The sequence below is a fragment of the Pholcus phalangioides genome, unplaced genomic scaffold, assembly GCF_987345545.1.
Source record: "Pholcus phalangioides strain wild (caught in Gottingen) unplaced genomic scaffold, Ppha-v1.0 ptg000040l_1, whole genome shotgun sequence".
Lineage (NCBI taxonomy): Eukaryota > Metazoa > Arthropoda > Arachnida > Araneae > Pholcidae > Pholcus > Pholcus phalangioides.
Genome location: NW_028301626.1, coordinates 4,178,822 through 4,204,344, shown reverse-complemented (window position 1 = coordinate 4,204,344; position 25,523 = coordinate 4,178,822). Strand labels below are relative to the sequence as shown.

At 36.8% G+C, this 25,523-nt stretch overlaps 1 protein-coding gene across 1 annotated transcript; it reads left to right on the top strand.

The window, feature by feature from the left end:
• Window positions 1-1,901: 1,901 nt before the first annotated feature.
• LOC149065290 (adhesion G protein-coupled receptor B2-like) lies at window positions 1,902-24,038 on the top strand. Its single transcript, XM_089254197.1, has 8 exons — window positions 1,902-1,975; window positions 17,732-17,842; window positions 19,292-19,397; window positions 19,522-19,678; window positions 19,799-19,865; window positions 20,002-20,151; window positions 23,248-23,425; window positions 23,519-24,038. Exons 2-8 carry the CDS (start codon window positions 17,748-17,750, stop codon window positions 23,687-23,689), a joined length of 924 nt encoding a protein of 307 aa, XP_089110323.1. The 5' UTR covers window positions 1,902-1,975; window positions 17,732-17,747; the 3' UTR covers window positions 23,690-24,038.
• The last annotated feature ends 1,485 nt before the right edge of the window (window positions 24,039-25,523 follow it).

The following is a 25,523-nucleotide window of genomic DNA, read 5'->3' as shown; positions in this document are numbered from 1 at the left end:
CAATCTCCCTATTGATAAGTCCCCTAAAGAGCCACTTTAGTGATCCCTAAATATTTCAAGGATGATCCTTCGAGTGCTATGCAAATGTGTCCGGGCCCCTTAAGTGCTCTGGAACTGTGCTACGCATCACTCAAGTGATCCGTAATTATGCCACGGATCACTTAAGTAATCTGTGAATGTTCCGTAGGTAACTTGAATGATGTAGAACCGCACTGGGGGCCGCTTAAGTGCTCTAAAACTGCCACATGTCTCTCAAGGAATATCTAAATGTGCCACGGTTCATTTAAGTGTTCTGGAAATGTGTCACGGGTTACTTAAGTGATCTTTGAATGTGAAAGTGATCTTTGAGGCCTACTTCAGTGATGGCCACTCAAATGCTCTGGAATTGTGCCACGGGTCATTTAAGCGATTTGTAAATGTGCCGCTTAGGTCATTTTTACAAAATTAGATTTGAGGGGAACAAGAAACATCAGATAACCTTCAGGGCCACATTTGGTCTACGGGGTCAAGGATTTACCATATATGGCTTAAAGGGTGGGTCGCAATGAATTTCTTAAAGAGAAATTTTGTGTTCTTAGCCTTCAAATAGCATTGAAATTAACAGAAACTGATTATAATAACACGCATATAAAGGCATTTTCTTTCGAAATTTTAATTAAAAAATTTTTTTTTGCATTAAAAAATATTTTTTTTCATCTGGGGGGGGGGGCACGAGCCCCCTATGCCCCCCCCCCTCCTGCGTACGTTTCTGATCCCACCAATATGCGTTAGGAGGTAGGGGTCAGTGCTTACGAAATTTTGCTGACAAGGGGGAGGGGGGGTCAGAGTTTTGCTGACTTTTGTTGACAGGGGGGGGGGTCAAAGATGGCCGAAAATTTGCTGACGTAATACTTGAACGGCCCCTAAGACAGTCGTGCTTCAAATAGTCGTATCATAGAACATTTTCTCTCTGTCACCCCTGACATTCCTGACATTGCTTTCTCGAACCCCCAAGATTGCACTCCCGTCAAATCGGTGATGGTGCAGTTGAATATGCATTAATGATTAATGGTTAATATTAAACAAATATTGTGAGTGTCATGTGCAGTGTACTGCGCATTACAACATTTTACGCTCCTATGCCCATCCCAACCATGGAGATTCAAGTTATAGCAGACTCAAAAATTTTGTCTGGATCAGTCCCTAAAATTTTACGCAGCCTATGCTAATGGGTGAGCATTGCTAGATATAATCCATACTATATGATAATCTCATTTTGCAGAAATATCTATGATAATAATATTTATGAGTGGAAATAGACCACATTAGGGGTGCTTTTTTTCGAAAATCGCTATGCATAAACAATTACTGATTAGAAGAAATCGATTTAATATACTACGTACTTTCATAGGCAAAATTGCTAAATATGTGTAGTTTCTATTTGCTATATGACCAGTTTATTTTTGTATAATAGAAAAATCGATTGAGAAATATTCATTGGCTTCTTTTTCTCTCCTTCCACTCTATTGACGATGGAATGCATAATCAACATGAAAAGATTAATAAGGAAAAAATCTTGCATGTATTGACGTATTCAAATTTGTAAACATGTCATTTTCGTATCGAATATATAATTATTTATTGATGGTAAATTCCTTCTCCAGAATCAATAAATCGAGTAGATGATGCATCAGCAGCAACATGTCAATCGAGAATTAGAATCAAAACTTCCAATGACCTTTCTCTTATATTGGTTTTTTTTCTCTTTTCTACTCCCATGTCTCGCACATTTCGCCATCTCTTTACATACACAACGCCAAAAACATGTCACCATGATGCATTTCCTTGTCGATTATTGGGAAAACATGCGCCGTTAGAAACAGATAATCTGAGGCACGCATAACGAACGATGTGATGGCTTCTTCCATTCGCGTGTTGTTGTTGTTGTACCGTGGGCTCCAAGGGCACCTGCGTGGCATGTATTAGCTGCGTTGTGGTGAGTGATGATGTTATATCCGTTGTATTTTTTAGTTCTGATCAATGGTGCATTTTATTTGGATAATATTTATAATTTTAAGTTATTATAGTTAATTATTAATTATTAAAATTCATACTCCCTTTCCCATGATCAAAAATTCCACGTCTGTTCTGGAATACAGAAAAGCAGTGTCATCAGCTAAGGATATAAGTCATCTAATGCGCTGACTTCATAAACGATAAAAATATAAAAAAATCTTTTATGAGTATTTGAAATGAAAGAAGACCAGAAACACACACACACAGAGCCTTGGGGTGCATCTCTTCATCAGAGAGAAACTACAATAATTATATGAATTGTAATCTCCCTTTTGTCTATTACTCAAGTGAGATTTCATCGGAGTATCAGTGTCTGATTACTTTTATAAGTACAATTTTATTTATTTATTTATTCATACAATATTTTTGGTATGCAATCATGGAAATTATTGAAAATATACAATAAGTGAGAAAAACTTTTCAACTTGCTGACGTTTTCTTTTATACTGTATTGCTATACATGCGAGAAACAACGTTCAGATGGGACCTCTCTGCGACCTATCAAATAAAAACTAAACTATCTGTAATAATTCTAGAAGTAAAATGCCCTTTTGGCCTTTCCGAAATTTATTTATAATGGCATTGACAAGAACAAATTTACTGTTGCAATATTTTTAGATACTTCAAAGGCTTTTGACAACGTGAACCATTATATTCTCATTCAAACACTCAATTCAGCTGGTATTAGGGGTCATATTTTAAATTGGTTCACTTCATATTTATATAATAGAGAACAAAGAGTCAAAATACAGGATAATTTGAGTAATTATGTCCATATTAATAGAGGAGTCCCACAAGGATCTATATTCTGTCCTTTGCTTTTTCTGATTTTCATTAATGATCTTTGTAATTTAGAATTTGACGGTTCCGTGATCACTTATGCCGATGATTCTGTATTAATGTATTCATGTGATGATCTTGACAGCCTTAAGAATCATATTAATCACGATTTAATATTATTTCAAAAATGGTTCGATGCTAAAGTTTCAAAATTAAATTTACAGAAGACAAAATACGTTAATTTCAATCTTATGCAATCTGGTTTACATCTTAATCTTAAATTTCACACCCTCGCTTGTGATTTTCAACCTTATTGTCATTGCGATGCAATTCAAGAAGTTGTGGCGCTACTTGTCTTGTACAATTTTTATATTTTTATTATATTTTTTATGCCACTCACTAGCTAGGCATTATCTAGTGTGTTTTTTGTATTGGAGTTCAGTCTGGCTCCAACTGTTGACCGAACATGTCCTAAAAGTCTCTCTCTCTTCTATTAAATAACTAAAAAAAGAAAGGAGTCATGACTGTATGTTTCCGAAATAACAACCAGACACATCCACCAGCACTAGCATCACCATAAAGTAAATAATATTAAATACTTAGATTTCAATGTAGACAGCAATTGGAAATGGAAACCTCATGTTCATGAACTACTTAAAAAACTTCGTTTTGTTTCATATAATTTTTATTATATAAGTAAGAAAGTTTCCGCTAATTTCTTAACAGACCTTTACTATGCTTGGTTTTATTCACTTATAAATTATGGTGCAATTATATGGGGTGGTGATTATAAAACTAATTTATTGCCTTTATTTTCAAAACAAAAATGAGTTTTCAAAATTTTGAATCGGGGTCAGTCTCATTCTTCTACAACTTTTAGAAATCTTAATCTACTTCCTTTACGCCATAATGCTCTTTTTCGTATTATTCTGTTCTTAAACCGTAATAAAGGCTTATGCAGTTTAAAAGATAATGTTTCCGAGCGAAGACCTCATATGATTTATCGTATTCCTACTTTTAGGAAAGAAATTTTTCGTAAACATTTTTATTATTTAGCTCCGAAATTATATAATTCACTACCACTAGAAATACAAAATATACCCACAAACGCGGCATTTAAAAAATCATTATTCAAATTATTAATTTCAATTTACGATGTAGACTCTTATTTTGACCTTTAGGAGGAGCAATAAAATTTATTCAGTTTAGCTTTGCCACTTTAATTATGTATATTTTTCAATTTAAAAAAAAAAACTTGTTCTTGTTTGTGTTGTCTATTGTATATGTGCGAGTTTCATTTTTTCTTCATATATTTGTTTATTACTAATGTTTTGTTTATTACATTTCTCACCATGCATTAAGAACTTTGTCTTTTTTGTGTGGTGTATGTTTTGCCGTTTTTGATTTTTTATCTTAGCGTATTTTTTTATTTGACAGTGATAACTTTGTCTTTTTTATGTTGTATATGTATTTTTTTAATACAAATACAAATACAACGCCACAACAGGCAAAATGCCCAACGAGGTGGCTGATAAAAAGATGCCCATAAAAATATGGATGTCATATGTTTCAAAAATACAGCAACCCAATTAAAAATGCTATTAACACAAATTATAAACAATATATACACATAATAAAATATTATACAATGCCCATAAAGAATACTTATGGTTGTCTTATTCTAAGTATGGATAGCTTTTCAATTTACCCCAACATGTTTATCGTATTTCTTTCTAAACGTGTCAATTGTGTTACAATTTACTACCTCCGGGGGTAAGCTATTCCATTTATTAACAACCCTATTAGAGAAAAATTCCCTGCGACACCATAACCTTGCATTGTCCCTCACCAATCGATACTGGTGTCCCCTTGTAAAAGCAGTCGATTGGCGGTGTACTAAAAGTTCATGGTCCATCCTATCCATCCCATTGAAAATTTTGAACACTTCGATCATATCTCCTCGACACCTGCGTTCATCCAATGTAAACATATTCAAAAAATGAAGTCTCTCTTCATAACTCAAGCCCTGTGTGCCAATAAGGACACGCGTAGCTCTTCTCTGCACCCCTTCAACCAAGTCTATGTCCCTCTGTAGGTATGGTCTCCAAAACCTTACAGCATACTCCAGTCCAGGACGAACTAAGCCTCGAAAAAGCGGAAGAATGACTTTAGGAGAACGCGAAGAGACCTTTTTGAAAATGAGACCAAGCATTCTATTCGTTTTTTTGACAACCGCTGAACAATGTTCAGAAAACTTAAGTCGCTCGTCAATGAGAACTCCCAAATCGGTGACTCTAGTTGCATCCGGGATAGTGACACCATTCAACTCGTAAGAGAACCGTGGGTTGTTCGAACCAAAATGAGCGACCATGCACTTATCTACGCTAAAAGTCATGCTCCATCATTTGCCCATGCTGCAATCTTGTTTAAGTTGGTCTGGAGCAACTCCCTATCGCTTTCATTCCCGATTACCCCCATTTGCTTCACATCATCTGCGAATTTGCTAGTAATTCCATCGATACCCTGATCGAGTTTGTCGATAAAAAGTGACAAAAGTATGGGGCCAAGGACACTTCCCTGAAGAACTCCACTTGTGACGTCTGTCCAACCAGAGAATTCCCCGTTCACCATAACTCGTTGCGACCTATCTCTTAACCACGATTCTATCCAATTCAGCAAGTTGCCCCCTATTCCAATCTCGTGTAAACGCTTCAAGAGTTTGCCATGTTGGACCCGATCGAATGCCTTCTGGAAATCAAGGTAAACAACGTCGACATTTTTGCTCTTACCCAAAGCCTTAGTCACGTAATCATAGAAGCAAAGGAGGTTAGTTACACACGACTTCCCCTTCCTGAACCCATGCTGATTATCCGACAATACATTATTCTCGTCTATCCACTTCACAAACTGCCTTTTGATGATAATTTCCGAAATTTTCGAGAGGGAGCTCGTCAAACTCACTGGACGATAATTAGACACCACTTCTCTACTACCCTTCTTAAATATCGGAACAACGTTAGCCAGTTTCCAATCTCTCGGGACGATACCCTCAGCAACACTGTGTTTCTGTTCATGTCATATGAACAGAAACACAGTGTTGACATGAACAGAAATTAATGTTTCTGTTCATGTCGTATGTTTTATATATTTTATTCATTAATTATCATGTAAATTTTCAATCATCCGTACAGGCATCACAGCCTCTGGATGATAAATATGTTTTTTTTTAAACTAATTTAAATTTCTGTATGTTGGAAATGAATAAATTTGATTTGATTTGAAAATTAGCCATTGGTTTAAAACCGGTGTGCATCTTGAAAATACACGATATGTTATGATACTGGTATAAATTTTTATGCCCCATACTGGTTGTTTTTATGTTTGCCGTAGGATGTCAGTAATTACTACTATTTGATGTGCCAAATATGAATTTACAGCTATTAATGCTAAACAAACAGCATATGCACCTCGTAAACATCCCTCTGAGGAACTTGAACATGAATATAGTAGTTGAACGTGAAATTAATGGGTGATAGAATATTTTGTGGCAGATAACCCCCCTATATATTTTGCTATGCAATTTTTTAATTTTTTTTCTTTTGTAGATTAGGTTTTTTGTTGATCATCATTTTGTTGATCGTAGCAGTTCTATTGTAACTAGGGCGATAACTAGGATTTTTGTGGTGATGGTGGTGGGAAGGGGGAAAGGGGCGCAAACAAAATTTCGCCACCCCCACCATCGCAAAATTAGATGATTTTATAATGGTATTTTTGTTCTTTCCTAAAATCGACGCCTATGAAAGTTTGCTGCCCGGGACAATTGCTCCCTTCGCTTACCTCTAGTCCCTGTAACGATAATATAGTACTTTATAGTTACGCGTGTAAAAAAAGTAGCGTTGTGCACTGGGACCCCTGCTACCATCTATCAAATAGAAACAAAATAATTTGTTATAGTTTCTTAAAGTAAAATAAAAATGAAGTTTGCGACCGCTTTTCTTCTCAAAGATGAGAGAACAAAATATAATACGATACTATTATAATATATGAGATACACCGTCGACCCACCCCTAAGTGTATATGAGAAAACAAAAGTAAACCGGACACTGCATCTCCTGGCAGTACTTACTGGTAGAGGCAAGACAAACATAAACTCCAAATCGAGTACCTGCATTTAGCGCTTCCACAGAGAGGTGCCACTCTCTTAATTTATATGGTTATCCTTAATGGTCGAGACCTTGGTGACTGTTGGAAATTCAACATACATCGGGGGGAAATGGCGCATCAGTTATAGATTACGGCATTTGCCACGCTGATCTCTGTGTGTCAGTGAAAATTTTCAAAGTTTCAGACAACCACGAAATTCTCTGACCATTCAAGAGTTCTGTAAACCGCACTAAACGTAAAAGACTTTATTGGAATGAACAAAAAAGGATTGAATATGACAATCTTGTTTCACATTCAATACATATGTTTGGGGATCGGGATACTGATTGGCAGACCTTGAAAGAAATAATTGTTCACGCAGCGAATGAAACAGGCATGACTCATTCTACAAAAAATTCGTTCGATTGGTTTGACGATGAATGCTTGGAAGCTATAAAAAACGGAATGATACTCTAAGCCATATCCGCAAAACTAATTCTGAGAATCTTGTTCCCGAATATAAAGAATATAGAAATTTTGCTAGAAAGCTTTGCAGAAATAAAAGGGAAAATTTTATTCGTTCAATGATTTTTGGGGGTAAACCAAATAGTAAAATCTTTTGGAAATTCGTGGGACAGTCCCGATTGGAATAGAATATTTCCACTCCTTCGGCATTACCTTGGGCTGAATATTTTACTATTCTTTTCGAGAAAAAAACAGATGGTTTGGAACTTAGAACTTTCAATTTCTGCCATAACTAGTATGACCAGGACCTGGATAAAGAGATTACGATATCTGAGGTATACAAAGCCATAAAAAGCGTCCCTATTGGGAAATCTCCTGGCATTGACGGAATCTCTAGCGAATTCTTAAAGAATGACAATTTTTTGCCCTTCTTTTACATCGCTATTTAATCGTTTTTTTAATGGTGAGGTAATTTCTCTGGAATGGAGAACAAATCTGATTTTTCCATTATTCGAAAAAGGATTTAGGTCTGAGATCACCAATTAAACACCCCTGTCCCTCTGAGGGCCGCAACTAGATGCTTGATCATCCGGGGCAAGCGCGCATTTCGACGCCCCCTTTTAATGTTGAAAGAGAGGTTTCAGAATGAAATTTGCGCCCGCTCGGGTCTAGCGCCCGGGGCACGAGACCCGCCTGCACTCCTATGGTTGCGGCCCTGGTCCCTCACTCCCAGCTTGTTACAAAATCTATACATCAATCCTTCACAAACGATTGATCGATTGGTTGAACGAAAGAGATGTTATCTCAGAATATCAGAGAGGAATATTCCAGAGAGGAAGATCAACACTTGATAACATTTTCATTTTAGACAGTGATTAACAGTCTTGAAACAAAAACAACGAAAATTATTTGGTTTTTTCGTCGATTACAAGTCGCCTTTCGGTACGATTAATCGGCAGTTGTTATGAAAAAGACTTTATAGCCAGTATGTTATAAATTCGTCATTACATCTCTGTACTAATCCTTAACATCAGTGCCGTCTTAACGCATGGTCCCACCCGGGCACGACCCGGGGGCCTCAAGGGAAGAGGGGCCTCAGAAAAATGAGAAGTAGTTGAATTATTCGAAAATTTGCTATACATATATAGGTGGAGCCTCGGAAAAATCATTTGGCCTGGGGGCCCATAATGCTCTCAAGACGGCCCTGCTTAACATCTCTACCATAACATGCGCAGTAATGCAAACACGGGTCTTTTCTCCCCCCCCCCCCCCAGTTTCCTATTGATGATGGTGAAAAACAGGGTTGCATTTTAAATCCCGTACTATTTAATTTATTTATACATGATCTGATCACCGATATTTGTAATTCGGATGCGGCAGGTGTCTCAATCTTAGATGTGGAGATCAGAATACTTGCTTACGCAGATGATATAGTAATGATTTCGGATTCTATGGTCGGTCTGCAAAAAATGATTAGACGTTCAGAAAAATTTTGCGATGCTCAATTTGATGCAGGTTAATTTGTCTAAATCCAAGATAGTTATCTTCCGTAGAGGCCACAAGCGCCCCAAAAATTTTAAATGGTTTTATAGGGGAGACGAAATTGAGATTGTTAATGAATATATTTATATCTTGGTTTACTTTTTATTACAATAGCTCGTTTAAGAAACGTGTTGATAAATCTAAAGTGATCGCTTTTAACCGTGTTGACACTCTTCGTCGTACACAGTCCATGAAATATCTTACAAGATTTCGTTAAAAATTCAGACTATTTGAAGCTCTGATTCAGTCGGCTGTTTTATATGGCTGTGAAATTTGGGGTCTGGATAATCATGATTTGGAGGCTGTGCATCTGAGATTTTTAAAAGCTCTCTTCCGCGCGCTACACCCCGTGATATTTAATTTACACACGTGAACGCCAGGGGCTCTGCCACCGGACTTATCCCGTTGCCGAGATCTCTTCCAGCCCAGCTTCGTGGCAGGGTCTGGAACGAAGTGAGTGCACCTAACAGTCTGAGTGTGTAGCTAGTGTTGTGCTTGATATTTCAGTGCTGCCATCTATACATCAAATTGTGAGTGAAGTGTAATGATTGAATATTTGTTACGTTGTAGGCCTGTTGCTCTCTGTGGCGAGACTTTTTAACGGGGAGATCGGCTCGCATTCGCGCCCTGAAGTTGGAAACCACAGAAAACCAACTTCAGCCGACCACCACTGCGGCGCCGGTGGGGTTCGAACCCGGATCCTCGCGATGCGAGTCCGTCACTATGACCACTCGACCACCACAGCGGCATTTAATTTACACGGAAGACGATTACCCTTAATTTTCACTATACTCAAAAGATCACTATCTTGCATAAATAGAGTATTTAGCTCTTCAAGTCATGCTTTGAAGACTTGCATCAAATACAACCTGTAACAAAAAATTGGACGGGGAGAAAGAAATAATTCACACTCTTTTGAGGAATATACTGTATATAACATTGAATTTCCCCTGCGACATATAATCTTGAGTGGATCTCTTCCCCGATCACGGAACTGTAGTTTGTCGTTTTGGGGATTCTCTTGTAAGTATTTTTGACCTTAAAAAAAAAAAAACACAGCAAATTTAACCCATATTTTCAATATCTGGATAATACTTTTTTTTCTAAAGTTTTACTTGAATTCTGGATACAATTTCCGCTATATCAGAAATTTACTCCGCAAAGAATGAAGTTGATCTACAACTCTAATCGCTTTAGAGATTCCTGTATTTTTTTTGTTGTAAACACGTTGTATACGAGTTTTTACATGTTTTTTGCTCTTGTGAATCTTAGATTTTCAAATCTTCTCTCTTAACGCGATAACAACTTTGAAACCTTGATTTTTTTTTTCTCATAAGCTGAGAATACTAGAGAAGAGCAAGGCATCTATTTATTTTTATTTTTTGTAAACAATTACTACAAATACAAATCCAGCGCCACAACAGGCAAAATGCCCAACGAGGCGGCTTTGAAAAAGATGCCCATAACAAATATGGATGTCATATATTTCAAAAATACAGCAACCCAATTAAAAATGTAGTTACAAACAATATATATACAGGGTGATTATAAAAAAACTATCCCGACATACGGGCCCCTAACTATCATACCATTCACAGAAACTGAATGAAATTTTGGCATAAGGTATTTTGATGTATGCGCTCAAGAATGATATGGAAAACAACAGTGTCACTCTTACAGTTACGGTTACAGTGAGAAAATTTCGAAAATATCAAATGGCAACACCAAGTTTTTTGTATTGGATTGCGATCTCCATACTGAAAAACACTAAATAGCGTTGGAATGGCACCTGTAGCACGAAAATCCCCGGAGCTAGGCAAGTAAAAAGGACTTTGCCATGCACCACAGCATTAATGTTCGTTTTATTCGTCACACCGTTTCTTCGATCCCAGCCTGATTAGTCCTCCACAAGGTCATGTGGAAAATTTGTGAAACACAATAAAATGCTTTATTTTATGCTGCTTCTCTGTCCTTATTGGTTGTCCTCACTTTTAGTCTATCTACCGCCGGTGATTTTCATGCTACAGTTGCCGTTCGAACGCTATTTAGGGTTTTTCACATTGGAGATCACATTCCAATACAAAAAACTTGGTGTTGCCATTTGATATTTTCGAAATTTTCTCACTGTAACCGTAACTGTTAGAGTAACACTGTTGTTTTCCATATCATTCTTGAGCGCATACATCAAAATACCTTATGCCAAAATTTCATTCAGTTTCTGTCAATGGTATGATAGTTAGGGGCCCATATGTCGGGATAGTTTTTTTATAATCACCCCGTACATGATGAAATATTATACAATGCCCATAAAGAATACTTATGGTTGTCTTATTCTAAGTATGAATCGAGCTTCTCGATTTACCGCAACATGTTTATCGTATTTCTCTTTAAAAGTGTAAATTGTGTTAGAATTTACAACCCCCGGGGGGATAAGCTATTCCATTTATTAACAAACCTATTGGATAAAAATTCCCTGCGACACCATAACCTCGCATTGTCCCTTACCAATCGATACTGGTGTCCCCTTGTAAAAGCAATTGATTGGCGATGTACTAAAAGTTCATGGTCGACGGATAGGAATCATCCCGTTGAAAATTTTGAATACTTCGATCATATCTCCCCGACACCTGCCGTTCATCCAATGTAACCATATTCAAAAAATGAAGTCTCTCTTCATAAGTCAAGCTCCGTGTGCCAATAAGGACACAAGTACGTCGCGTAGCTCTTCTCTGCAACCCTTCAACCCATGTCCCGCTGTAAGTATGATCTCCAAAACCTTACAGCATACTCTAGTCCAGGACGAAATAAGCCTCGGAAAAGCGGAAGAATGAGTTTAGGAGAACGCTAAGAGACCTTTTTGAAAATGAAAACAAGCATTCTATTCGCTTTTTGACCACCGCCGAACAATGTTCAGAAAACCTAAGCCGCTCGTCAATAAGTATTCCCAAATCGGTGACCCTACTTGCATCCGGGATAGTGACACCATTCAACTCGTAAGAGTGCCGTGGGTTGTTCGAACCAAAATGAGCTTCCGTGCACTTGTACTGTACACATCCTATCCTTTTATAGAGCCGCAACTAGAAACAAAAATTTGCTCTGTTGTCTTAGACAAATATCCATCTTTGCGCCCGTTCTTCGTAATTTTGAACGAACAAAACTGAACTTTGCGCCCTTTCTGGTCCAGGGCCATGAGCACCAGACTGCCCTGTGAGATACCAGAACGAAGGACTATATTGCGACAACAGCAAATCCTGTTGAGATTTGGAGGTATCTCTCCTACAGATATAGCAGGATCTATTGCTGTAGACGTGGTGTATGAAAACCGTCAGAAATTTAATAAAATTTCTTTTATTAACTCGCATCATATTAGGCAGGTGATTTTAATTCAAAGATTTTCGAGACGAATACAATGTACAATTCTGATTAACGCGTTATCAACCATCGACTGGTCAGTTAAAATACGGTGTCAATTTTATTCAAACTAATTTAGATTGGAAACGGGAATTTAAACTTCAATAGATGAAGTTTATATTTTAGTTTCAAACAGATCAATTTAAATGCCATAGTGAATGCTATTAATAAATATGTTCAGAAAATATGTGCATGCCCCCTCCCCTCCAAGTTTCATGTCAGAACGAAATTACCATTTGAACTATTCCTAATGAGCAAGCTGATAATAGCAATTAATATTTTATTTTCCCAATTGGATACCAGTTACCACCCACCTCATCTACATAATTCCACCATATGCACTGCTGGCCACCGTAAATGCAACACCCTGAAGGAAGCATGCAAATAATATTAAATTTACAACATGCATTAGCGGAGGTAAGATATGCAAATGATTAGAATTTCAGCGCAGACGCACATCACGCGCGCCTGTGGCGCCACTTCAAAGCGCTATGTAAGGCTTGGAGATTTCGACGATTTGAAGTACGGCAATTGTGTTTTTTTTGTGGTTTTTTCAAAAAAACGATCATCTTTTGATCAAGTATCCGAGTTCGACAGAGGAAGGATAGTGGCCTACCGAGATTGTGGATTATCTTTCAGGGAAATCGGTAGTCGTGTTGGACGAAACCAAACAACTGTAATGCGGATATGTGATCGTTGGATGCAGGAGGGTACGACGGACCGACGTGTTCGATCGCATCCACCTCAGTGCACCACTTCACGTGATGACAGGCGTATGGCAGTGACGGATCGCTCAGCCACATCACGAACCATAGCACAGCACATTCAGTCTGTACCGCATCATCCAGTGTCTGCGCGTACCATTTGACGCCGTTTACAGCAGAGTGGTCTGTCCGCAAGACGTCCATTGCTTCGTCTACCCTTGACGCAGAACCACAGACGTCTCCGCCGCCAATGGTGCGATGAAAGAAGGATGTGGACGGCACAATGGAATGAAATTGTCTTTACTGACGAGTCACGCTTCTGTCTGCAACACCACGATGGTCGGATTCGAGTCTGGAGACACCGTGGAGAGAGGATGCTGAACAGCTGCGTTATCACAGAGTAATAATACTATAGAGTGCGCGCGAGGGGTTACAATGTGAAGCAAAGATCCGGAGTCACGTGACTCCGGTCGAAAGGCTGGTCAGGGAATCTCGCTGGCAATGCTTTCCTTATGGCTACTCGTATGACGATCTACACGTGCTGTCTTATTTTTCATTAGAATGGTCACCACGTGTGCAGCTTTCGGATGTTCTGAACGGTTTAGGAAAGGGGGACCAGTGTCCTTTCACATGGGAATACTTTTTTGCTTATTCCCCCTTCTTATAAATTAAAAATTGGAATATTAAATTGACGATGCAATGGATTTCTGACGTAATCTCAATTTTTAACGACTCCATTTTAGATTTAATTCAATTAAAGTTCCAAGTTTTGGTAAAATTCAAATGTCATGAATCATTATTAAATGTTTTAATAGGATTTTTGGCAATAAATGATTGAAATTGTGAGTTTTATGAAGTTTTAACTGAAATATACGTCTCCGCAAGATTAAGCGAGATTTGGCGAGCTAGTGAGTTCATTCGAGTTTTGCTCAACTTGGAAGAAAATATGCTTTTCAGAAGGAGAAATTTATGAAAAATATTATATTTAAATATAATGTGAGGAAAACTTCCCCCCCCCCCTAGACAATTGCAGTTTGGCATAAAAATGCATAACAACCTCTAAAAATAATAGTATTTTTACCCCTCTTCACACCTGAGATAAAACTATTACAGAAAAGAAATTTTTTTTATTCATTAATTTATGTTTGTTGTATGTGAAATTGCCTCTTCAAACAAGAAAATTAATTATTCAATTGATTTTTTGAGTCAATATCTGTACTAAGACCTGAAGTCATATATTGTGTACCTCAGATGTTATCTTGAAAAAGAATCATTCTAAAAACGATTTAATACCTTAAATTAAGATTAACATATGCATACTTTTGGAGCGAAGAGATTACATATGTCACACATATATATATATATATATATGTGTGTGTGACATGTGTAAATATTATATTATATATATGAAATATTATATCCTAAAATATTTTATATATATATATATATATATACACACACTTTAAATTATTACATATATACTCTACATGGAATTTTAATTCTTATAATTTAGAGAAATTGATGATGAGATTCTGTAATTTTCTTGAGTAAAATCTATTTTAATCCTGAAATATTATGTAAGTGTTTACAGTTTTGTGTGATGGGGTTATAAAAGGTTTTTCAGGAATGTTAGAAATGAAACTTTTTCTTATTGTTTGAATATTATTTCATGACTGAATATGGTATGAGTGTGAATGTGTTACATTACATAACATAATATGATGCATTATAATTAATTATACATTAATTATGAGTATATAGAGTAATTGTAATGTTCTGGAAAGATATATTTTTGTTTTAATAACCCCTAGTCTAAATAAATTTTCGAAATTAAAAGCGACAAAGTGAATGAAGAGAATATTTAAAAATATAAATGAATTAGGCTTTACAACATATACGATTTTCTAGCATTCATTTTTACTCCAACATGTTTTGTATAATGTATCAAATTTACAGTAACATAAACATTATATATTTGTTGTATACAATATTTTGTTTCCTGTGTGTGTATAGATATTTAGAAAGCTATTAAAAACTGTGCCAAAAAAATTTATTTCATGAAATTTATACTGTTTATATTCACTTCCTTCAAATATTATATATTCAATTAAAATTTAAAAACCCATGTGTTAAGAAATTATTAAGAATTATCCCTTAATGGAAAATAAAAAAATTCCGTTTTTCAATATTTGTTTATTTTATAGAATTTATTTTTTCAAATCTGATACTCCCTAAATATTTCACATAAAAATGAGTGAAATTCATTGAAAAAATGAAGGAAAGTTTTCATCAACTTGATCGAATTGAGTCAAATTTCTTTACAGCAACATCCTAGCTTCGGCGAAAACGCGCCAAATGTAATAGCGCAGAACCTGTTCTTTCCCCGACAATACTGCTCATCTTTTCTTCACGTTCGACAAGTTTTATGAATAGCGTGCGCGGTCTATTTATATCTTAAGTCTATGTGCGTTATGCACCGCCACACTGGTCCTGCACCGGGTATTATGGTATGGGGCGGTATTGGATATCACTCTCGCACTCCTCTAGTACGCATTGCCGGTACTTTAAAAAGCCAGCGCTACATCTCCGAGGTGTTGGAGCCAGTTGTCCTTCCTTACCTTCAGGGCTTGCCCACAGCCATATTTCAACAGGATAATGCGCGACCACACGTGGCACGCATTGTCCAAAGGTTCTTCGTCAATCGCCAGATTGAATTGCTTCCCTGGCCAGCTCGCTTTCCGGATCTTTCGCCGATAGAAAACACGTGGTCCATGGTTGCTCAACGATTGACCCAGATTACATCCCCAGCTGCCACACCAGATCAACTTTGGCAACGCGTGGAAGCTGCTTGGTCTGCTGTACCCCAAGAACACATCCAAAGTCTCTTTGAATCAATGCCGAGGCGTGTGGCAGCGGTAATCTCCAACAATGGCGGCTGCTCTGGCTACTGATTTTGGCAGAAACCACACTTCACAGAAGTCTATAAATTTAATCATTTGATGCTTGGTCAACATGTTATCTACAAAATAAATATTGTTGCGATATCTCTTGTCTTTCTTGGTGTTGCAATTTGGATGGCCAGCAGTGTATTTCTCTCAGATCTCATATCTCTCTCTTTAGTGATTCTCTCACGCCAAAACTACGTCACTGCTATTTTATAGCCTTCGTGCAGGGACCCTAAGTGACCATAACCCAATTTTTTTTTTCTCAATAAGGGCAAAAAAACCCGCCAAATGCGCTATTCTTTTCAGAATATTTCTTGCCATTACCAATTAGCTCTTTAAGCTTCAATCATCACGCAATCAAGACATATATTCATACATACAATGAAGGTTTTCTTTTATGGATTCCACGGAAACGTCGATAAAAATGGAACTTTCGAAATTGGAGAAAAAAAGAGTGCCACGGATATTCGTGTCTCTTATGAAATGGAGAAAAGAAAATTGTGTGTGCATTTTTCAAATTAAAAATAAGAAAATGGCTAGTCGTGAGGAATGGAACTTGTAGCTATAGTAACTCGTACACAGAGGGAGAGAGAGACGAAATGTCATTATATTAAAAGGTAGAACGGATAATATTGGTGCATATACATATTAGATACGTAAATATTGGACTTCCTGGAAAATGGTTTCGGCGGCAACGGCGCGCCACAGGATCAAGAATATCTGCAGATGGCACCCGAATTTACATTATTTATTTATTGTCGATAGGAGATAGACACACAACTGTCCCTATCTCGCATACTACACACATTTCATACATCACTGTATGGGTTGATACTGGACTTGGAATTCTCACAAGTACGGCTATTTTCCTTTTCTCTTGTTACATACGTGAGTGAGATCGATGTATGTTGCCGTGAGAAGAATGGTTCGAATTTCGACCCGATTTCTCGATATTATAAGGATAGGATTTACAACAGGCCTTGAAAAAACATCCATTCACTTTGGTTGGGAAAAAAAATGAGTGATTTTTTTCAAGATAGACGCTCCCCATAAATTTGAGATGGGGAGTTATCTATTAATCACAGTGGTATTAGAAGAAATTGTAAACCTTACACTGCCTCAGTATCAAAGACAATTAACCAATGGTTCTTGAGGTATGCAAGTGTGCATTCGCAGGTGTGCTGCCAAACATAATCTCGCTGGTAAATCTTAGAAATGGTTCCAATTGGCATTTGAAATTTCAAGATGGCATTTGAAAGGGTAAAAAGTGCTTCTGCATCAAGTTTTCTTCCAGGGTTTATCGAGGAAAGAGCTCCCGATTAAATTTCTCGGATGTACCTCCGAATAAGCAAGATTCAATAGCTTTTTCTGCCATAATTAAGTACACAATACAGAATGCCTACGAATCTAGCATCAACAAAATTTCTAATCGAATTGATTATGCTTGCATAATTACTAAAAAATTAGAGCTTTTGTGTTCACAAATTTTATATCGTATTATAAAAATTTCATTTTTGATAAATCAGCCAAACAGATTAATACTTAGTTTTTGTTTTTTGAATTCGTAGCAAAGCTACTGTGGCTTTTGTTGCTTTGTGAAGCAACACTACCAATAGTTTTTGTATATCGCCCGTTCCATGTCCACATATATTATCATGCATTAATGTGTGCGTTTCTTTTTTTTAGGAAACTTGAACACGAAATGGACGATCCGCCGTTACTGGCCTTCCGTATCATCGGTTGTTCCGTCGTGGCCATTTTCGTAGGTGTCACCATCATAATATACATCACATCTGGGTAAGTACTTGGCACAGAGATGATAGATACTATTACTGCTTTGTTTGTAATTGCATTTTTAATTGGGTTGATGCATTTTTGAAACATATGACACCCATATTTGTTATGAGCATCTTTTTCTCAGCCACTTTGTTGGGCATTTTGCCTGTTGTGGCGTTGTATTTGTATTTGTACTAAAACAACTTTAACCGTGCATGGACCTCTGCGGAATTTCTAACAAATCAGCACATGCAGGATAGTGTTGTGTGTGTGTGTGTGTGTGTGTGTATACATATAATTTATACGTACAATATGTATAATATTTATACGTATAATTATGTTACCAGAGTTCCGGCCTGTTCCGTGTTACTGATGCTGCCTTCCATATTTTGAAGTGAAAATGGCAAATACTACATATGGTTGCTGACGTAGTTTTTGCCTTTCATGTTGATCAGTTTATGTGAAAGAAAAACATTACTAGTTTTGGCGTTGTTTTCGTAAGTTTGGTAGGCCAGGCCTAATATAAAAAAAAACCTGCAGCTCTCTCTTTTCGCATGAAATACGCTCACTCTAAAGGAGTGTTTCCTCGCCAATTATTTCAAAGTACCACAATATTTTGGATATCATATGGATGTCATGCGTGTAGTTTGAATACCACGAAATGAGACTTAAAATGCCTCCATCATGTGATATTCGACAATTCGATTGCCTTGGTTTTGAAAGTAGAGTGGCTTTAGAAATGATGTTTAGAAACAAGTTGGTGTGGGGTTTTTTTTTAGATTGGTGCCATTTTGACACCTTGTGATTCGATTCGACAATAGAACCTGTAGCATTGAATTGATAGATTCTATCAACACATACAAGAAAACAATTGGGGGAAAAAATCAGGTTTTTCGTTATCCCAGGAGAAGATTCGAGTGTCCATTGGATTTAGGTGAACAGTACAAATAGCAAGTATATACTGTATAAAAAAAATTAAAGCGTATGGCAAGCATAAGTAAGAAATAACCAACCCCAATACGAATGTGTATGTCCTTGGATTTTGAAGTTTTTTACATTCATCATTGCGGATTTTTATAATTTTTATTTTAATGTGCGTATATGTTTATACGCGTATGTTTCAGGCTTTTTCGTAAACTTCAAGTCGTTGCATGCCTTTTTCGTATGCCGACTTGCTTCCAACAAAAAATGTGTAAAATCTGGACTCACGAGGGCTCAAAAAATGTTCAGTCCCCGGGACCTGAACTCGTTGAGCCAACATACAATACAGTTCGAAGTTTCTGTGGAACTGAAACTCAGGATTATTATACATACTGTCAACAATTAGAATAAAAAACAAATGTTCTTTCGCTTTAAAAGTACTGAATCTTAATACTGTACAGACGTAAGTGTTTGAGAAATTATTTCTAACAAATTAGAATTTGGTTGTCATAACTGATAAACTAATCAGTCTTTTTTCTCATATTCTAGTATGTTTTACCCCGACTGTTTGGTCCAGATATGCTCGGAAATCTGTCTGCTGTGTGCCTACACGTGCATACTTCTCATTACCACGGAGAAAGCGCGATTGGATAGGGTACGTGAAAATCCATCATGATGTTTAAAGTAGTATTCTTCACTTTCACATGTTTTGAATGCTCGTAACCTCATGGCAACACATGCTAAGAGAATATATCGGTTTTTTCCCCATTTTTTTCCAGGGTTTCTGTTTAGGCGTAGCCATTTTCTTGCAGTACATTTTCATGAGTTTTTTCCTATTCATGTTGCTCGAAGTGTTTTGCATAGCACGTTATCTACTCGATTTCATGCCGAAGAATGTTCTCACGACATGGAGGAGTTTACTTTTTGTCGGTTTTGGTAATAATTCGTAATATTTGCGAAAATATGAATAACTTTACATAGAATCACCAAAATTAGAATAATTTAAAATAGAAACTTTTCCCATATTTATTGATTTTGTGTGTTTCCATCATATAGGTTTGCCATTTCTCATAACGGGACTCTCCGCTATTATTTTACATAATCAATACACTTCCAAGAGAAAGTAAGTTCCGTTTTTATATGTATAATATATGAATTTAATTTCTCTGTTAATTGTTAATTCAGGTAGAGTTTAGTTTTCTTTAAACACCGAGTTTGTCCAAAATTATGTCTGGTTTTAATAATCGATGATATTTCAGTTGCTGGTTGAATATGTCGGGAGATGCCCTATGGGCTACGGTCGGACCCGTGTGCATCTTCGTCGCTGTACACGCCTTGCTGCTTATTATGGTCGTGTGTGTTTCAGAAGTGCCTTATTACCTGTCCGTGGATGAATACGATCGTGCGTTGTGAGTAGCGGACAGACTTCTACGCTTTGTATTGTAATTTATAGTCTGTTTCAGGTTAACTTTGCAGTGAAGAGAAAGGTAGAGAGTGTATTCCTTCGCCGCAAAATATAGTTCTCATATATCGGAGGTTTAAGATGAACCTTTATACAGAATATTTACATTTTTTCTATGATTTTGAAAAAAATACTGAAAAAACATCGTTTTGAACCGATGTTTACTTGTTTAAAATTTTAAAATTATAAAAAATATTGGTTACCATTATCAGAAATCCATAGCAACGGCAACGACACTCTGGCGCGATATCCTAGAAATTTTCCCGCCAATATCACTGTCGTGTTTTTTCCGTTACACAATTGTATACTATATATATATATTTTTTTTTTTCGTTATTTGGTTGAATTTTCCATAACAATACAATTTTTCATTATTTTACATGCAGTTATAGGCTTACATAAAAACCAATATTCAATCAGTTTTATTTTCTCCCAAAAATAGGCTTCAGTGAGTTCAGATATTCACTCATAGATTACAAGAAGTGTTTCTCTTCCACGAGAGCACCGATATTGTTATGAGAGGCCCTCTATGGGTACAGAAGTTTTAGGTATGTTGTATATGCAATGACTATAAGGGAAATGGGAGACTTCAGTGACCTCACGAGCTTCGCACGGAGGCCTTCTGCTATAGAAGGTGTTGCTCTGACCCGACGGTTGGGAAACACAGTATCTAGACCACAGAAGCCTCTGAAAGAAACCGTAGCCTTCACAAGCGTGGAGCTGGCAGAGCTCAAGCCCAGGAACCAGTTCTGTCTTAACGCATGGGCCCACCAGGGCATGGCTCGGAGGCCTCAAGAGAAGAGGGCCTCAGAAAAACTAGAGATGGTTGTATTTTTCGGGGATTTTCCATGTAGGGAATCAGAAAAATCACTGGACTATAATAAGAAAAGCTATAAACCACACATTTCCAGACTAGAATATCGCCAAACTGTAGCTCGCTTGTTGCTTCATAGATGGAAGCACAAGTTCAAATATTTTGGGCTACTTTTTGGCTACTTTTGAAGAGGATTTTGGCTGGAAACTTTTTAAGGACCTGGCAACTCTGGACGCCGTCTTCCACCCACCTGTTTCTCTCGATGCGCCCCTTGCCTTTAGTGTCTCTTCAGATAAAATAAATGGGCGGGGGGGGGGGGGTCCACAGTGGTGTGGGCTTTCATCTTTTATGTGACAGTTGTGTCTTTATTTTCACCAGAGATAGCCACGCTAAAGTTCTCTGCTCTTCCATTCCTGAATACTATATTTTTGGTTTTTGAATACTCGCTGTAAACAAAACTCAATAAGAATCATCCGTAACAACCATGAGCAGCACATCAACCGTAACAAAAGACTAAAACTGTGGTGAAAACAAACAAGTGGCATCGACGTATACCGTTCGGGGAAGGGGGGAGGTCGAGCGACGGAAATTTCGGCAAGAAAAGTGAGTAGAAAAATTCTAAACTTTTCCGTATCATTATTATTATTTGGGGCTATTCCTGCATTTACACGTGAAAACAGAGTTAATCTGCTTCTTCTCAATTTTATTTAACATTAATTTTTTTCCATTTAAATTGAAGAAAAAACTAAAAATCACCAAGTTTTTGAGAGCCATGGTTAATATACAGTATTTTAAAATTATACGTTGCTTTCATATTATTGTTCGGATTTTTTTTTGTAAATAAATTTCAGCTAAGGGAAGGGAAGTATTGCAGAAACATATGACTGTTTTTTGAAATTTTTAGTGTTACTTACGGCACATTAATGAAGAGTAAGTGACACGCTGATAGAAGATAATTCTTTTTTCTACATTTTAAAACACTTTCTAATCAAAAAACAGATTTCAAAAACTTCACTTTAATTTCTGAAAGTATCGGCAATGGTTTTCTTTTAATTCTATAATTATTACTTATTTAACTGTGCAATTACGTTACACGTAAAAAAGATTTTTTTTAGTGAGATTGGCGAGAATCGGCCATACTTTACCGAGGCCGCGCATCGATACATAGGTTAAGAGGCTTTCGTTCCCATAGCAACGAGTGATGCGGTTCCCTCGTAGCTTCCCCTTCACTGCAAAGTTAACCTGAAACGGACTATAGTATATTATAATTTAGTTTCATACACTTGGTAGTCTCCAATGCGCATCCAGGTGAGACTTTGGGATTCCTAAAACTCCCTGCTTTGGAGAATGAATTTCTTCCACCGTCAGAACTGAAATGATCATTTTTTGGTAGGAAATCGTCTTGTGCGATTAGTCAGGTCATACTCGGCCTAAATGTAAAAATTTTGGTACTGCGCATCAGTTTTACGCTTTATAAGCGGTAATATTCTTGATAACCAGTTACTACCCAAAGTTACATTAGTTGTAACACGGGAGCAACTTTTTTCATATCATAAACTCCAATGTTTAACTGAAATTTTGTAAAATGCTTGCCTTGCTAGTTCACGTAATTGACAAATATTTAATCTATTAAGACATTGCATCGACATTCAAAAGCAATATTGTCACGTTTTGCATTTTCTGACTAGTTACCTCTAATTTCCATTTTAAATTTTACGGAGCGAACTAGTATAACATTGAAAATATGCAATGACTAATTAATTGAATTCGTCTCAAAAAGCTTTTATAATCATCAAAACTATTTTTCACAGATCTAGTCATTATAACAAAAATATTCAATTAATACTAGAAATATGATAATTCCCCAAAAATGAAAGTGGTTTTTAGTATCACAATCAAATTACTTAACCCATTATTTACCATTGTCCTTTTTGTCGAAACGCTTGTTTTCATTTCTAATTTAAGCAGTGAATTTCATTGTTGCACTTAAATTTTGAACAGACTGCTATAAACGTTATAAACTCAATAAAAATAATCTAAAACTTTTAATAAATAATGATTGATTAATTAATAATTTTAATAAACTTTTTTTCTCAAATAGTTTTCCTTTCATATTTCATTCATGTTATCATTTTTATGTTTTTTCTTTTTTTTGAAAAAGTTAAATAATAGACTTTGTCATACAATGGGTTAATGCTTGATTCGTTCATTTCGTTCTCGTTCAATTAGCTCGTTCTTGAAAACACGTTGGTCATCTCTGATCATCACTCCCTGCGCTATTCTGTCCTGGATATTCGGTATCTTGGCATCAGACACCAACAAGGAGTCCTTCTACGCAGCTTTTACAGTGGCCAGTATCTTTCTCGGGGTGATTATTTTCACGTTGAGGATATCTACTGATGATGAGGTAATAATAACAATCAGGCTATCTGTTAAAATGTGACTAATTTCAATTTCTTTAGTTTCTTGAATCTTATACATTCCCTTTGTCTTGCCTCAGATACGCAAAGTGATGACATCACACGTCCTAAGCCACCTTGCTGGTTCGAGAAATAAAGTCACCATGTGGACTGAGAAAGTAGTTGCTAAAAAACCTCAGACGATCGCCAAGAAGTTTGTAATGGATGTCCCTCAAATCAATTCTACCGGTCAACTCACGTCACACCGATAGCAATCGGATTAGGATGGATCTTTGAATAATGATTACACGTTTCTGAAACGTCTACCTCAAGGCCAACGAAGGAGCATAAAAACCTTTCTTAAGGAAGAGAGAATTTATGAGAAGAAAATTCCATATTGGAGACACTTTAAAGACAATGAGAGAATTTTATTGATGTTCTGGTTTCGTTTATTGAATTGCATTTAGAACTTTTATAATACGTACCACTTCATGAAGAACTGAATACTCGTACATTCGTTGTTTTGCTCATTTTGGATAAATCACCATGTATTCGTAGGAAGGAGCTTTCTAGCGCGTTTCGAGAGAATAAAGCATGGTGTTTTTATCATGTTGACACACACGTTTGTTTGATCTTTTTCTTTTTTGTTTTATGGTAAATTTTATTCAGGAAAGAAAATAATAATTAATCAAGATGTTATTGGTGATCCCCAGACGATTCTTTATTCTGCATATTTTTTTTCAATTCTAAACCAGAATGAGAAAATGTAGACAACTAATAACTAGGACGTTGAACAGAGCTCAGCGAACGTTTTTCGTTTTATTCCGTTAGATTTAAGCGTGTGTGCAAGCTGGCGTCGGAGCCGGAAATGCGGTGGGTGCTCGAGCACCCTCAGTAGTTTGTGGTATGGATCCGAGCATATCCCGAATGGATTCAGAAATCGAAATTTTATACATAAAACTAAAGCCGAGCTCCCAACAGGTTCGAAACACACCCGACGCCCCTGAAAGTTGTTGAATTACCTCGTGAATAATGGAAGGAGATACGCGGGGCATAGGGAGGGCATTGCCACCCCTAACGACAAAAATTTTCACGTGTGACCTATGTGTATATATATATACGGAACATCGTCAACATCGTGCACCCCCAGACCTTCAAGTCTATCTCCACCTATGACGAGAATTCTAAGAAGACAACGATCAAAATCAGTGATGAGAATAAGTTTGAATAGGTTAAGAAATAATTTTTAAAAGACCATGGGAACCAATTAATACTAGGACTAGTTTTTATGGTACCAACCGTGATTGACTACGAGAATCACTGGGTTTTGAAACACTATGAGAATTGATATCCTGAGACAGCGATGTTTTTTTTTCCAGGAAAACAAGGAATTATTATCACAAAAAGATGTTCATATTCTAGGAAAATCTAGAATTACGGGAACTGTCCCACGAAGGCCTGAACCTGGAGAATCAGATACACCTAGGTCGTTTTGTAAAGTTCACGTCACTTGTGCAATTTTGATCCTTCCCAAAGTGCGAATCCATCCTGAAATATAGTCTCAACATCCCACGCTCTTTCAAGACCACGAGAATCAAGATATGGGAAGACTGCTACAACTACTCCATGTGCACATGTACCTCAAGCATTTCTCTGAACAACTTTGCGTGTTGGAAAGTGTTGTGCGTGTATATACATTATATGCACGATCCCAACGTAGGAATCTTAAAATTGTAACTTTTGGCGGCCACATCAATTAATTCGTAAAGTTCTGCGCGTTCCATATTTTTGTCGTATAAAGTAATCAAGATACGTATAAGAGGGTTTGATGTTGTATACAGTTAAAATTTGGGGACCAGATTATCGAGTTTCAAGATATAATATTTTTAAAAATGAATGTGGGTTGAATGAATAACCTTTTGATAATTTTATATTTTGATACGGAATGAATACCGCATCATTGGCTCCACATTACGAAATCCTCTGATTACAACAGAAATTCTTAATCATCACGGGAAGCTCATGTCATTTCAATATACATGTACTGTAAATGTACAAAAAAAATGTACTGTATATGTTTTGTTTCGTTTGACAACAGCGTAAATA